General features: G+C 33.5%; 1 protein-coding gene across 1 annotated transcript in view; it reads right to left on the bottom strand.

The window, feature by feature from the left end:
* The window catches only part of LOC150092745 (ATP-dependent RNA helicase A-like), a 337,554-nt gene that overhangs the window by 284,214 nt on the left and 36,346 nt on the right, over positions 1 to 16,994 (bottom strand). The window contains 3 exon segments of the mRNA XM_090414778.1: positions 2,393 to 2,532; positions 4,787 to 4,966; positions 5,054 to 5,197. Coding sequence (XP_090270904.1) covers positions 2,393 to 2,532; positions 4,787 to 4,966; positions 5,054 to 5,197 — 464 coding nt within the window.

The following is a 16,994-nucleotide window of genomic DNA, read 5'->3' as shown; positions in this document are numbered from 1 at the left end:
AGGATCCATCTTTGTAAATATCACTATTGGCCTTAATGTGTTATTTGGATCAAACTTTCCCATATTTCTGACGACACGGATAGGCATTCAATCTGATTCAAGTTAAGACGGTGAAGTACGGCCACAGCACTCTTTGAATAGGTGTTCAAATATATACTGACATCTATGTAGAAGGTGAGTTTTAGACCAGAGAATGTTGCAGCCTGCCTCTATTCCATGTTGCGCCATTCCAAACTTATCGGATTTGTTGTGAAGAATATAAGATTGATGTTCTTGTATTCTTTTTTCTAATGAACGTCCAGTTGATCCAAAGTAGGAAAGCTGGCAGACACATGGAACTTGATATACCCCAGGAAGAAACATAGTTGAGAGATAATCTTTAGATGATGGGAAATACAAGGATAGTTTATTAATGGGAATATAAGTAGCTACTAAATCATATTTCCTCAAAATTCTTGAAATAGGCTCTGATATGCTGAAGATGTATGGGATTGAAACTCGACATATTGATTCTGGTTGGGTTTGTAGGAGTCAAGAAGACATTGTGTAGTTCTTTCAGAGAAGCCATTTAGTTTCTTATACTGTTTGATAGCAGAGAGTTCTTCCTGTAACTGATGGGGAGATGAACAATAAGCTCTAGCTCTTCAAATTAAACATTTTATGATTCCTGTCTTTTGAGAAGGATGATGTGCAGATTGTTGGAGAATGTATCATCCAGTAAAAGTGGATTTTCTATAAACTGATGGTGTTAAATTACCTGATTGTGCAGATGAGAATAATGTCTAAAAAGGATAATTTGTTGTCTTTTTAAATTTCCACAGTGAATTTGATACGAGAGTGTAGTGTATTGATTTTAGATAAAAAAGTACATAAGGAATCTAAATTGTGAGGTCACACAGCAAAAATGTCATCTATATATCTAACCCAAAATGAAGCTTGAGGGTTTATAGATGAAAAAAGGATGTCTGCTAAATGCTGTAAATAAAAGTTGGCTAAATAATATATTTGTTTCAAATATGTTTTGCTCTGAAACTATTAAAAAATCTCAAAGGCAATTTCTCCATAAAACAACTTTGAGAAATAATAAAATATTCAAACATTTCTGGAGGCCAGAAAAAAGTTTTAAAAATAAACAGAGATTAGTGATCTTGTCCATTGTGTTCAGTTATCAAGAATAATAGCAAATGTAATGAAAAGTTGGAAACATATCAAGTACATGTTCAATCACAATTTAAATGACTGAAAAGCATATCTGGTTTACATTTCAATGTGACAAATTCACCTTCTTACTGGAAGTACAATATAGATAATGTATTGTGAAGTGAATTAACGTCTGCTGCTGACAAAATGTGAAATGTATTTTACTAACACTAAACTGGAAAATGTTTATGATAATACTTATTAACAAGTATTATTGATAATATGTTATCAATAATACTACCGATGTTAGAATACCAAATGTATGCAAGTGAGTCAATACAAACTATTTTAATTACAATTTAAAATCACTATTAAAATTAAAATATGATATATAACACTAAACATTTATAGATTATTTTGGAAGAAACATAACTCCAATGAAACCAGTGGGTTTGGAACCTGCTACAAAATTAAAGGCTTATGATGGCTGTGGCAGTGCCATAACAAACATTCCCATAGCCATCTATAGAATTGATTAAAAACACTGTGGTTGGTAAAATATAATTTCTACACATTTCTAGAAAAATTTCAAATATAGCAAAATTTTTGAGTACAATGATTTTCTTTTCATATTATATTTAATTGTCAGTTGCAATACTGCAACTGACAATTAAAATATGTTGTAATTCTGACTGCTAAAAACATATGCAACTCAAGGTTTTTGACATTTTAACATAAAGATTGTAAGTTTTGCATGCAATTATCAAAAGATGCAAAAACCTTTACTAAGAGCATCTGTTCATTCATTAAAAGAAATACCTAAAATATTTCGGTAAAAAATCATGAGAATATGAGTTCAAATTTAATGTCATTAATTTTTTTAATTTTAAACTGGGAATTAATAATAATAATGGGGGGAAAATTTTTCCTCCAAGCAAAAAGGGAGAAATGCGAAAGTATGCAAAATAAAGCAACACAGAAGAATTAGCATTCAATTCATATTAAATTAAGAGTAAGGAATTTAGATATATCCCTATGATTCAAATTATAAACTGAAATACATATCAACATGATTACTGTTTTAAGATTATAAATGAGTTAGCATAGAGGCTAACTACAATTGTATTCTCAAACAGTTATATTTACTTGAGAAATATGAAGAGCATCAAGTGGCTGAAGGAAGATAAATGCTCAGGAATGTACTGCCAATTCATAATCAATCTTTACAGAAAAGAAAACTAAAAAAGGTAACCTGTTATGATCTGGCCCAACTTGAGAATATTTGTACTCAGCATTGATTTTATTGGTTTGAAAGAACTGATGCAGGCGAGATTTTGCATTGTCTATTGTCCAGTTGCCATGAATACCGGAATTAATATCTAAATCTTCTGCCTAAAAATAAGAGAACACATTCAATTAGAAATTTAGATACAGTCATCAGCTATAGTCTTTTTGGGGGGGTCGTGCATGCACGCGCACACACAAGCATGTGGGTACCACTTTAATTCTTTGTATTTACACAAGGATTGCCTTAATTGGCAACTCCCTAAAACATCAAAAATTTCCAAAATCCACAAGATATAGTTCAGGTTTATATATGAAAATAAAAAAATTTGGGCACACACGAACTTTTTATTTATATTGCAGTTTTTTTGTACTTAATGTACACTAATACACATTTTGATGAGTACTAGCTATATGTAGAGTAATGAAATGTTAGTTAATAAACTAAAGTTGTTTTTATTTTGAGCGGCCTATAAGAAATTAAAAATGTCAATGAAAGGAAAAAAAATAGCAGTTTGATGTAAATTCTAAAATGTGATACTTATTTTTTATTTTTTTTTTGTTACAAAGTAATCAACAACTAACAAGGTCTTCATGATTTCAGTGTACATTTTGATTTAATGGTATGACTATTTTTCTCACTTGTTTCTCACTTGACTACTTTTATCAAAACATTTCACTGAGGGTACAGTTTTAGGTTGCTTTGGCCCGAGTTCGATTAATTGCTATTAAGTTTGTTGTGGTAGGATATCTATGAAATAAATCCCATGTTCTATCTTAATGAATGACTGACATACAAAAATAAATGATTAACAACTTTAAAAATAGTGCATTATTAATTTTTGAACTTTAAATTCAAGTAATTTTTATATTTTTAATTTGTGGGATATCTGAATTTTAATGTTCAATGTTGTAAGTGCATCTTCAGTAAATTGCATTCAAGTATAAGTAGTATAAGTGGTATGCTATACAGAACTGCAAATGGGCCAAAATGAAAATAAATTTAAAGTGCACATTTTCTTAATCTCATTCAGAAGTCACAAATGTCATGATACTTTAATGAATGCAAGGTGAGAGTGATTGATACTACAAAAGATATGCAGCTACCTTCCAGCAGGAAAATGATGCCAGCATTATGCAATAACTAGTTAACAGTTCCATGTCATTTGTAAAATATGGATAAGATAATTTCAGGAAATAGTGTATCTATAATAAGTGTGTCTGTCATGGCAGCTATCAGAAAATGAAGCTAGTTTCAGATTAACCAAAACAGTGGCACCAAATATAATCAAAATCAGCGTTTCTATACTGAGATAATAAACTTATTGTGTGTGTGTGTGTGTGTGTGTTGAGGGGGTTCTACTAGTTTTAGATGATATAAAGGGATTTTCATGCTAACTTTACAAATGATTCATACATATGGTGCACTTATTCTGAAGAGTACAAAATGACTATGAGTAAAATTTACAACTGTGTTATATATTACCTCTAAGCATTTCAAGATTACTCCAGCATGATATGATAATAACCTCTGAATGTTCACTCAGTGCAAAATTTCGTAATCTACATAGCAAGCATCATAGGAATTCACTAATGCTAGGCATTTCATTTTACTGGAATTTATCTTCTGCATTCAATTATCCTTCATATATCTAATATCCCTGTATGACACATACATCATCCAGTAAAAACTAAGCAAAAAAAGGGGAGCTGTCTACATCATACACAATTAACAAACTTTTATTGCCCGTTGTTAGTATAGAAGTTTCCATTAATTTAAATCTTTAACTTACTAATCTGAGAACTAGAGAAGAAATAAAAGTTTATCAAAGACTACAAACCACAGATCTGAGTTCTAAGAAAAATCAGAGGGGTGAATAATAGTAAAATACATAGTAGAATTGTATTAAAAATTAAGATATTAGAATGGAACTTGACATTCACAAATATGTGAGCAGAACTATTCTAAGCAGTGTGGTAAGTTAAACAGAATATGAGAGAAACAGCTAGCAAAACAGATGTTTGATGCCAGGATGGCAAGAAAAGAACCAGAGAAAGCATAAGGATGGATTGATGCAGTTAATAGTGCATTAGAAGGCTGAAACGAGATCTAACCATACTGGAGTCATTTGTAGAAATGATTTGTTGACAGGAAGTTACTAATAATGTAAATTAAATCAGTTCACACCATTATAATATTTTGTATATTGCTTGAGTGTTACCTAGCTAGAATCTGATGACAACCTGAATTTTAAATTCTGGCAAACGATTTTCCTGAAAAACTAGTAAATAAGTTTACTATACATTAACATGTAAAAAAAAATGTTTTGTTGGATGTGTTAGGGAAAAAAAAAAAAAATACCTCTTCTACTCTTCTTTTTTCAGCTATTCTATCCAGATAATCTACAGGAGGTCCTTCCTGATAAGGTAAGTAATTATTGCTGACTGGAAAGTCTTTTCTTTCTTTACTTGCATGTGGAGGAGGTGGCACACCTTCAGGGAGATCTCCTAGACTATTACCATCATTATTTGATGCTGGTCCCTAAATAAACAAAATCAGATGATTTATATATTGACACTTTCAACTTTTTAATCAAAGTGAGATTTATGAAACTTAATCACTACTTACAGGAATTTCTATAGGAACTTCAGACTGATTCACTTTTCCCATTCTAACCAAATACATAAGAAAATCACGAGCTGCATTAGTTTGTGCATCTTTTTTATTTGTAGAATTGCCAATGCCTACATAGTCAAATCCGTCTACTCGAACCTAGAAAATATAAAAAAATACACATATTAAAAAAATAAAATATATAAAAATAAAGCAGCATAATCTCATTTTCATTTTATCTTTTCTTTGTGTTAGATTCAATGCATGTCACAGCTAAGCAACTTGACTTCAAAGAAACCTTAAGTGGCTTTCGATAGGGTAGCTCATCCTATCTGCTACATCTGTAAATTGTGTATGCTCTTCTAGTTGGGTTGCCTATTTTTCAGAATGAAAAACTAGAATTCAAAGAGAAAAACCCTGCTACAGGTACTTTGCATCATAGACAAGATTCAAAACCAGGTCTTTCCAAATGAAGGACATCGTCAGAACGCAACTGAATAAGTATAGAAACCCATAGTAAGGTATCATTGATGCGCAATTTGGGGTAAAAGCTAGTTTGTGAACTGCTTATATGAATGAATGAGTACCCTGTCCTTAACTAAAGTTAAAGGTTAATCTAACACTGTTGTATAAGCATGAATTAAGTAGTTATCATCTTGATAACAAACATATGTTCTGTAGAAACCAAGGAGTAATATCTCAATACCAGTTAGGAGTATTATGCTAAGTATTGGTAAAGGACTTCCAATCATCTTCATGTGTAGATAAATTCTTGCAAAGCTAAGTCATTATCTAACCTGCAAGGGAACAGAGTAACAGTTGTACACAGAGATAATATTAATCATTGCTATGAACATGTAGACAAAATCAAAAAATAGGTTTGAAAAGCTTCATCTGGTATTAAAACCAGTTAGAATTTGAATTCTAACTGGTTTTATTTTTATTCTATTCCAGTGCAGCAGATAAATACAGTTAAAAACAGAACAATACGTTTACTAATAGTACATTATCATCACTAGATATCATAGGGTGGATCATATTTGACAATGGTGGTCATCATTAGAATTCAAAGAGAAAAACCCTGCTACAGGTACTTTGCATCATAGACAAGATTCAAAACCAGGTCTTTCCAAATGAAGGACATCGTCACAACGCAACTGAATAAGTATAGAAACCCATAGTAAGGTATCATTGATGCGCAATTTGGGGTAAAAGCTAGTTTGTGAACTGCTTATATGAATGAATGAGTACCCTGTCCTTAACTAAAGACTCTAAATAGTTCCTAGTGAAGATATCACTAAGAACTGGGATAAGCATAAATTATAAGGAGATGGCAGAAATTTGAATATTTTTATATTTTATAATTCTGTTCACAAGAGGTTTATTAACCTACAGCACATTAATGCAATGCATAGGATGAAGGTTAGATTTTCCAGGAACTCTGCTCTCAAGTTTTTTTTTTTTCCAAGCCATTTATTTCTTCTCTAATCCTTCAGTAAGAAGATGGTAGTACCATACTGCGAAAATAAGTTCAATAATTTGAGTTTCTGTCATATAGAAATTGTATGAGTGCTGAATTAGGCATAAAAGAGGGCTGATTTAAAATAAGCACACAGCTGGCAAGTAGTCTTAACCAGATAGAGAAATAAGATGTCTCACTGACTATGTTATCATTGATAGCTATATTTTTGTGCTGGTTCAGGACACAAGAGTATGTAAAAATAATCATATTAAAAATTCTGAATATTTTTACGTATTAATTTTGCTTGTTAGTTTTTGTTTTCATACACGCAGTGTCTGCACTTGTGATGTGCTCGTTATGAAAATATTATGTTAGAAGTAATATGTAAAAAAAAGTAAAAATATTGAAGTACTTACTTAATTGATTATTTGTATTATTTATAAGAAAGTTTGTTGTGTTTTTAAATGTTGAATTTTGTGTTTGTGAAAGACTTTCTTCAGCTGGTGGATATAGCGAGTCAGCCATATTATTACAGTGCGTAGTTTCTGACTTTTGTGGAGTGCGCATGCTCCCGGAGTGAACTTGATGTTTGATTGACAGCTGACAAGAAAGCGTTGCGTATCCAAGTTACAGTGGTAAACAAGAGAGCGTTCGAAAAGTTTTTTAGAACACTGGCCGAGGAATATTCAAGTTGGGAGGAACTTGATTTTTTTGTGTGCGGCAGTTAAAAGGAAATTTCATATTGTATTCCGAAAAAGGAATAGTGGAAATAATATGTTTCAAGAAGGAATAAGTAAAGAAAAGGGAAATCTTGAAACTAAGTTTTTATAAACTGGCCAAGATATATTCAAGTAGGAAGGAACTTGATTTTGTTTTGTGTGAGGCAGTAAAAAGGAATTTTAAAGGGATCCTAAAATTGAAGTACAGAACCTTGTAACTTCTGGAAAAGAGCCTTAACAGGAAAAGAAAAAGACTATGAACATTTTTTTTGATTGTGAAAGAAAAAGTGTTTTGTCTTAAGAGTAAGTTTATATTTTTTAAATAAGGCCTTGGATCCATATAATCTGTAATTGTAGTTATGTATTTTTACTAGAAGTGTATATATGTTGTTTTAAGTTTTATTAAATGTGTTTATTTTGTACTTGGTATTGAGTCAATGATTAGTTGGATTCTGAAAGAGTGAGTTAAAGTCATTGCACCAATTGGAGTGAACTCTTTGTGCAAATATAATAACATATAGGGACACTCGGAGTCAAAAATAAAAATAATTGTTAGTAAATGAAATATTATTTATAATACACATTATAAATAACAATGGCGCAGTCAGTATATAGGATAAAATTCATTAAATATTAACAAGTATACAAAGGACTTGAAATTGGAAGTGATCACCATTTAGTTTTGAGCAGGATAAGATTGAATATTTTGTTGAAATGAATACAGTGTAAGAAAGTTTTAAAATGAATCAGATTTGAGCAGCTTTCAGAGGTGAACTATAAACTCAAATATTCAAGAAAAAAAGAACAATTTCGAATCAAATTCCATGGTGTACTCAGGAAGTTAGAATATTAAAGTCTATAATTTGTTTCCCTTGGTATGGGTAGAAACTCTAAGGGAGAAAGGAAAAAATGAAGTAAATAGCTCTATAGAAACAGAGTGAAAAGAGTAATTTTCACATGCCACTTTATTCTAACCATTATGAAGTTAATACAGTGAACTGTATCATCCAAACCTCAATTAACTGAGAACTGCATGTAACCAAATTATAAATTTCAGAAGAAGCCACCTACTTCAATGTTTCACCACCAGAGGTGCAATAAACTGTGATCAGTTTTTCTTTTTTTTTTTTTATGTACAATGTTTTAGGACAAACTGATCACTGCAACTCAATTTTTTTTACTTTAGCATGATTTGTTTTTAATTTCTATTAAAGTGTCTCAATTTAACCACAATACAATGAGTTTAAAGGCATGAAGATAAAATAAAATATGCCACTGTTTCATATTTTTTCAAAGATGCTACTGTGTATAAATCATGCTATTAAAAAAAAAAAAAAACCTTTGAAAATCAACCAGTGACATGATTTAGCTACTTCTGTTGAAAGCATGCTCATGCCTCTTAAGCTAAATGTAAAAGACAATACATTTCTTCAGATTGCCAAAAAATAAGTTTCAGCCAAGTGTTACCTTTTGTGTGTGTGTTGTCTGCTGTTCTTTTATGTTTGATATGAATTTCAAATATCTCATTTAAAAAAATTCAAAATGCAAGCCCACATACCTATAAAAAGTATACAAAATGAATATGTATCTGCAATACAGACCCATAGCATTATTAACAATATTTATAATTTTTTAAATCATTTCTGAACCAAAAAAAATTTAATTTGACAAATTTTAGGGACTTTTCAATCTGTATCCCTTTACTTTCAAAGTATTGTTTCTGTTTTCTTTTACATATTTATAGACAGAGTTGCAAAAATCATCCAGATAGAATGAACATAATCTTACATATATTATTACTATTATTATTATTATATAGGCACCTCTGTGGAGTCCGAAGACTCATTGTGGGAGACCCAATCTATCATACTTCTCCTTGAATCCATTAAAAGACAAAGCACTCACAACAGACTCTGGCAACCCATTCCACTAATTCACAACTCTCCAAGCATAAAATCTAGTCCTCACACCCCTGTAGCCACACCTTTAACTTTCAGGGATAACCCTTGTTCTGGCCCTTCTAGTGAAGTGCTGAAACAATTCTCTGCATCAATCTGATAAAACCATTTAAGTAACTTAAATGTTTTGAACATATCTCCTTTTATTCTTATTAACCAACTTCTGCAATTCACACACCCTCAATCTATCCTTATAGGAAACATTCCAATTGGTCCTCGCTTCTGAATCCTCTACACTGCTTCCTCATCTCCAAGAAAAAAGGGGACCAGACTTGAGCACAGTAAGCCAGTGGTGGGTGTATCAAGGTCTTATAAAGAGGAATAACAACTTCCTATCTCTACATGTTAATAGGTTCTTCAATAGCAAAGTAATCTTACCTTAGCAACTTTAACAATATATCCTCTAAACTTCAACTCTCTGTCCACCACCAAACCCAAAATCTAGCTTCATCTATTTCCTGAAGTGCCATGAATGTGATACACAGCTTGCAATCTATTTTTCCCAAAATGCATAACTTTATTTCTCGACATTAAATTGATACCTATTAACTTTTTCCATACTGACAGCCTATTCAAATCTTCCTGCAAGCTCTCCACATTGCCTTGATTAATTATTACTCTACCTAATTTTGCATCATCAGCAAACTGAATATTTTCTTCTGGTTATTTCCTATATTATTTATGTACAAGTTGAACAGCAATGGTCACAGCACTGAACTTTGCAACACACCACTAGTAATCTGTTTTTGTCTCAATTCTGCCCCTCCATATACCACTTTTTGATATCTGTCCAGCAGCCACCCTCTTATCCACTTAACCAGTGTCATATCCATCCCCATTTGTTCTAATTTGCGTAACAGAGTTCCATGTGATATTCTATCAAATGCCTTTGCAAAATCCAGCAAAATCATCATGTAGCCATTTCCTTTATCCAACTCAGCTGTTACTCTGTTATAAAAAGTTAATAATAAATTACTAAGGCATGACCAAGTATTCATAAAGCCATGCTGACCTGCATACAGTATCATATTTTTATCTACCCATTCTTGAATTCTTTTTTACCAATTCTTCTAGTACTTTTACCACCACACCTGAGATACTGATTGGTCTATAATTTGCTACTGTAATCTTAGAATCTCCCTTATACAAAGGAATTATTTTGCACTCTTTCCACTCCCTTGGACCTCTACCAGAGCCGAGACTTAAATTAAACAGCCTAATCAAAGGCTTTGCCAGTTCCTTGATATTGGCACTTTCTCAGAAAACATGAGCTGATATCTTAAAATCTAATCCCACTGCTGTATTTATTGGAGATTCTGCAATATCCAAGAACTCCAATTCATCCACCTCTGCTCTCGCATAGGTTAAAACAGTAACCTCAACTAGGATGATATATCCTTGCAAAGTGGTCACTCAGGAATTCAACTATTTTATCCACTTCTGTCTCCTCCTGACCATCATCACTCATTTAGGTTAATCTTCCTCTTACTTGCCACATAACGAAAGAATTCTTTTGGCCTGCCCTGCTAGATTCTTCTCATAACCTGATTTTGCTTTCCTTGCCATGCTGGTCACCTGTCTTGCTGAGCTTGTACTGTTCATGAGTTTGCTGGCCGCCTTTCTCTTTATATACCCTCCAAAGCATTTTCTTCTTCTGCAGCTAGTGCTTAATGATATTACTTGTCCATCTAACTACTATCTGATTAACCCTCCTTACCTTAGGTATACAATTTAATGTTGTTTGTTCTAGATGACCTATAACTATATCCTATGCACTACTAACATCCTTACCATGCAGTGTGTTATGCCATGGCACAGATTTAAGCTTCTTCCTAAACTTGCCATAAGTTTAGGAAGAAGCTTAAATTCTTCTTAAAACCTGCCTTGTAGTTCAACAAATAAACCTTCTTGAGAGAATTTTTCTCATGTTTCATAATCTCTCAAGTAAAAACCGTATGATCATTTTCACCGATTGAAGGCAATGTGGTCACCTTGGTTATGGATAGCTCTTCTGTTCCTATCACCAGATCCAATATTCTCTCACCCCTAGTTCCCTTCATCACATGCTGCCTTAAGCATTTATCTCTTAGTATGTGTATAAATTCTATTTCCTTCCTGTCATGTGATCTTTCTTCCTTCCAGTCTATATCTCCATAGTTGAAGTGCCCCATAATAATCACTCGACCTGTACTAATTGTACTAATTTGGTGATGCATGTCTTTCAGATCATCTGTGGAACTGCCTGGCCTATAGCAACAACCAACCATATATTTTGTCTTACTAGCCTTAATCTCATGCCAGACTACTTCAAATGAACAGTCACCCTCCCACCTCCCCTCATATAGGAAGAAATAATGAAAATTAATTCATGTGTACTATTATTTGTCACTTTATACAATTCCATAAAAACCAGTCAGATCTTCACCTATTTCGTCCTTCAGACAAAAAAACGTCATTAACCAATACATCACTTTATATTTTTAGTACCATTTTTAACATACCTTCACCATACTTTCATGAAGAAGCAAGAGGGAGAAAATCTTATTTCAATGAGCAGTTAATATTTTTTTAAGATGGGAAGCAATACAAATAGGTACATGCAACTGTTACTTAAATACTTGCTTGCTGTATGTATTTAAGCAGAATTTGCATGTACATATCAGAATGAACCACAGTTTTTGCATTTTTAAAAATATAATATTAAAAAATATTTAATTATCCAAATATTGATTGTGTAGCAGTAGAATCCCATGAGAAGAATGAAAATGCATTTAATGAGCTGCTGTGGGACAGCTTCCTCAACGAGCATGTGACAAGGAACTTGAGATCAGAGTTGATTATAGTTTCAGAGGGCATTTCAGTTAAGGATGTAACTATTCTGCCTCCAGTTGGTGACAGTGATAATGCAGCACTCACTTGGGAAGTGACTAAGTTTATGAATTTTCCATTCAGAAAAGGTTACATGCTGAACTAAAAAGGAAATTATGACCAACTAAGGAGTATAACTGTGAGTTCAGTGGAATGGGATCAGTTACCAGATCGAAAGAATATCGAGAGTGCATGAGAAGCAGTTAAACAACACTTGAATGATGCGATATCAGAATGTGTCCGGAGAGTTCTAAGAATAAATATAAATAAACAGAGTAGGAGTCAAATGGTTGTGTAATCTTATTAAGCAAGAGATTCATAAGAAAAGGACGATGTGGAAGGAATACTGTGTGCATAAGGATGACAGCCATTATGAATGTTATAAGCAGCAGGCTAACTGGTAATTAGTTTACGGAATTAACAACGCATATAAAGTATATTAATTAAAGGTAACTTTAATGAATAACTTCTATATTTCGGCAATGTCACGTTGCCATCTTCAGAAACATAAAGATATGGTATGTGCACGCAGGCACTAACAAAAGCAAATGAGGAAGAAAGCAAGAAACTAATATTGTTCCTAAAGTCCTAATGGCACCCTCTGGCGGGCTAATTTGGTTGTCTTGGCAGTTGGGCTGAAGTTCTCATAATGTAAGTCTCCCAAATTTGGGGTAGTTTCATGTACCCAAATTTGTTGAGGGTTAGGAACATTTTTTAGAGCTGCTGATGATTCCAAGAATAATCTCTCGTATTTAAACTTGCTGCAGTGTATTATTTTTGTTTCTTCCAACGAATTCTATGGTGGGTATCTAAGGCATGGTCTGCCAGCCCAGAGCAGCTGTACTGGTGAAACCGGATGTAGTCTTTGTGTTCTGAAATCCTGATATTTGTTGTTCTGCCTGTTTGGCCAAAGTAGGACAATTTGCAGCTGCAAGGGACCTGGTATACACCAGGTAGGTCTAGGGGAAGTGGTTGGTCTTTGGTAGAGCGGATAAGGGATGCCAACTTTTTATATGGTCTGTAACAAGAAGTAAGGTCATTTTTTTTTTTTTTTTGAGAATATTGGTTATTTTCTCAGTAACTCAATTTCTCAATTCACTCTCTCAGTTTCTCAATAACCAATATCCTCAAAAAATATGACCTTACTTCTTGTTACAGACCATATAAAAAGTTAGCATCCCTTATCTGCTCTACCAAAGACCAACCACTTCCCCTAGACCTACCTGGTGTACACCAGGTCCCTTGCAGCTGCAAATTGTCCTACTTTGGCCAAACAGGCAGAACAACAAATATCAGGATTTCAGAACACAAAGACTACATCCGGTTTCACCAGTACAGCCGCTCTGGGCTGGCAGACCATGCCTTAGATACCCACCATAGAATTCGTTGGAAGAAAACAAAAATAATACACCGCAGCAAGTTTAAATACGAAAGATTATTCTTGGAATCATCAGCAGCTCTAAAAAACGTTCCTAACCTCAACAAATTTGGGTACATGAAACTACCCCAAATTTGGGAGACTTACATTATGAGAACTTCAGCCCAACTGCCAAGACAACCAAATTAGCCTGCCAGAGGGCACCGTTAGGACTTTAGGAACAATATTAGTTTCTTGCTTTCTTCTTCATTTGCTTTTGTTAGTGCCTGCGTGCACATACCATATCTTTATGTTCCTGAAGATGGCAACGTGACGTTGCCGAAACATAGAAGTTATTCATTAAAGTTACCTTTAATTAATATACTTTATATGCGTTGTTAATTCCATAAACTAATTACCAGTTATGTGTGACCAACGTATAAGCCTTGCTACTAGAAGAAGCAGCAGGCTAGAATATTCACATTGCACGGAAAGTAAAGTCTGAGTATGAAAAGAAACTGGCTCTATGTGCTAAAGACAAACCACAAGAATTCTATCGATATACTGCAAGTAATGAATATGAAAGAATACCTCTTCTAAATCCTTATGGCATGAGTGTTACAGATGCAGAAGAGATTGCTTAGCTAATAAGTGCCCATTTTGTTAAAAGCTATCAACCTGGTGTATGCAACACTGAGCTCACTGTTACCTCTTACTAGATGAAGCAATGCAGACGTATGAGGACAAGGTATTAGAGCTGATGCACAAACTGAATAAGAATTCAGCAATAGGGACTGATGGGATATCAGCACATATTCCATTCTTGCGGAATCTTCCCTGTTTAATATGAGTCTAAGAACAGGGAAGATTCTGCAAGAATGGAAGTATTGTATGGTAATTCCAATGCACAAGAGTGGTACAAAGACCGATGTATCCAACTATTGACCAATTAGTATCTCTAGTGAAGATTTTGGAAAAATTGGTTAAGGCTCGCACTCAGAAATGGATTCACAGTGAATCTACTTTGCAATGAACAACATGGGTTTACTAACTGAAGGTTATGTTTTAGCAACTTGCTTACATTCTAACAATGTTACCATTAAACTAGACAAGGGGAATAGATACAACATGATACTTTTGGATTTTGCTAAAGCTTTTGACAGAATACAGCATGGCAGACTGCTGCATAAATTGGAGAAAATAGGTGTAGGTTACAGAATATTAGCATGGATAAAAGGACAGCTGACTGACATATCAAAAAGTGCTATACGGGGGATGCGAGTCTGCAAGATTTAAAGTAACTAGCGGTGTAGCACAAGGATTAGTGCTTGGTCCACTGTTATTCAATTTGTACATTAATGATATCGGGAAGAATTTGACAAGTGACATACAGCTATTTGCTGATGATGCAAAGATAGATAATCAGGAATGCTGCTGATATTCAATACTTGCAGAATGATTTGAATAGGCTGGAAGTGTGGGCATGGGAAAATGGATGTTAGTTCAATGTCAGTAAATGTAAAGTCATTCACTTTGGTGTGATTAGATATCCAATGCCATATTATATGTGGGATTAGGCTAGAAGAAACTGATGAGGTTAGGGATCTTGGAGTGTTAATAGATAGGAAGTTGAAGTTCAGGGATCATGTGGCAAAGATTGCAAATACAACTCAAAAGATAATTGCAATGCTGAAATGAACACTGAGATGTAAAGATAAGGATATTATTTTGCCTGTTTACAAGGCCACGATAAGACCTCATTTGGACTACTGTGCACAGGTCTGGTCTCCTGGTTTCCATTGTGATTCTGATATATTGGAGAGAGTAGAAAGGAGAGTGTTAAAAATGATATCAGGATTGTCAAATACTGAGTATGAAGACAGATTGAAAATTTGTAGACTGCAGACAGGAGAAAGAGGGAAGATATGATTGAGACTTACAGACTTCTGAAAGGGTCATACAGGATTTCAATTGATGAAAGTTTTCAATTTATGAAGGGTAGGGAAAGGAAGAGAGGGGCATCCTTGGAAGCTGAGAATGCAGGCCACTAAGAAGGGTAAGGAGAACATTTTTCTCTCATAGGGTGGTGCGTGATTATGGATTGCCACTGGATGTTGTGAGTTCAAGCAGCGTGAATGAATTCAAGAATAAGTATGAAAGCTCTTGTGTGTGTGTGTGGCCTCCCTCGATGAGTCTCTGACTCCCTGGAGTCTCTCTTAATAATAATATTATAATAATAATAGTTGTCTAACACAATCAGATTTTTTAAATCAAGCTAGTTTTATTAATAAAGTGTATGATACAGGATACATCCCTGATGATATAAGGAAATTCATCTTTGTCACTATTCCCAAAATTCCAAGAACTTTTGAATGTTCAGAATATAGACTAAGTTTAACAAGCCATGTTAACTACTGAGAATAATCCTAGAAAGGATAAAAAGCACTTTGTCAATAGATATAGAAGACACTCAATCAGGTTTTCAAAAAGACAAAGGTACAAGAGAAGGAATTTTCAATTCGAAAACATTATGTGAAAGAAGCCCCGATAGATTATACCAAATCATTTGATTCAATAGATCACAAGAAATTAATACATATCCTACAGAATAATGGGTTAAAAGGAAAAGATCTACATATAATTACAAATATATACTGGAATCAAATGGCCTCAATAAGATATAAAAATGCATATTCTGACAACTTTGAAATCAAAAAAGGGATAAGACAAGGATGTGTCTTATCACTCTTACTGTACAACACATATAGTAAGCAAGTTTTTAAAGACATTTCAGAATTGAAGGGTGTAAAAGTTGGGAGTAGGAACTTGAACAATTTCAGGTATGCATGACACAGTCCTTATAGCTGAATCTGAAGATGATCTTCAAAACTTAGACATGGGATTAATTATTAACCTAAAGAAAACAAAGTACATGATTATATCAAAAGAACCAATAAATAAGAAATTAAATATAACTGTTAACAAAAAGAAAATTGAACATTCAGTCTTTTATATATTTGGGACAAATGTTTACAGATGGACAAAATTCTCTTAAAGAAATAAAAAGGATAGAGAGAGCAAGAAAAGCCTTTATTGATATGAAAACTGTTCTAACATCCAGAGACATTAATATAGACACAAGAAAAAGATTAATGAAATGCTAAATCTGGTCGTCTTCTCTACAACAGTGAAACGTGGACTCTAAATAAAGAAGCATGGACTATCAGAATAATATTGAAAATATCATGGACAGATCCCAGAATAATTTGTTTTTATATTTTGGCAGTCGTGTAGCTAGAGCTTGTTCCACCTGGGGCGGTTCCTGAGTTTGCTGCCCTTCTCAATACGCACCAAATATACTACAAAAAGTCAAAAACGACATATAGGAAAATAGATTAAAACACTATGTTTATTTTAGTTGTAAGTATAGGTCTTACAAACTAATTATTAATTAAGTAATAAAAATTACTAAGTTAACATAAATAAATGAATAGTCTAAAAATAAAATTGTCTCATGTGAAAAGTGTCCCCACCCTCTAACTTTGCCACTGTATTTTGGGGAAATTGCAGTGCTGGCGGGCATGTTTTGATA

This window comes from Typopeltis vanoorti, chromosome 25 (assembly GCF_054136105.1).
Source record: "Typopeltis vanoorti isolate ZY-2024b chromosome 25, IOZ_Tvanoo_1.0, whole genome shotgun sequence".
Classification (NCBI taxonomy): Eukaryota; Metazoa; Arthropoda; class Arachnida; order Uropygi; family Thelyphonidae; genus Typopeltis; species Typopeltis vanoorti.
The sequence above is the reverse complement of the archived record's forward strand: the minus strand, read 5'-3'. Positions and strand labels throughout refer to the sequence as shown.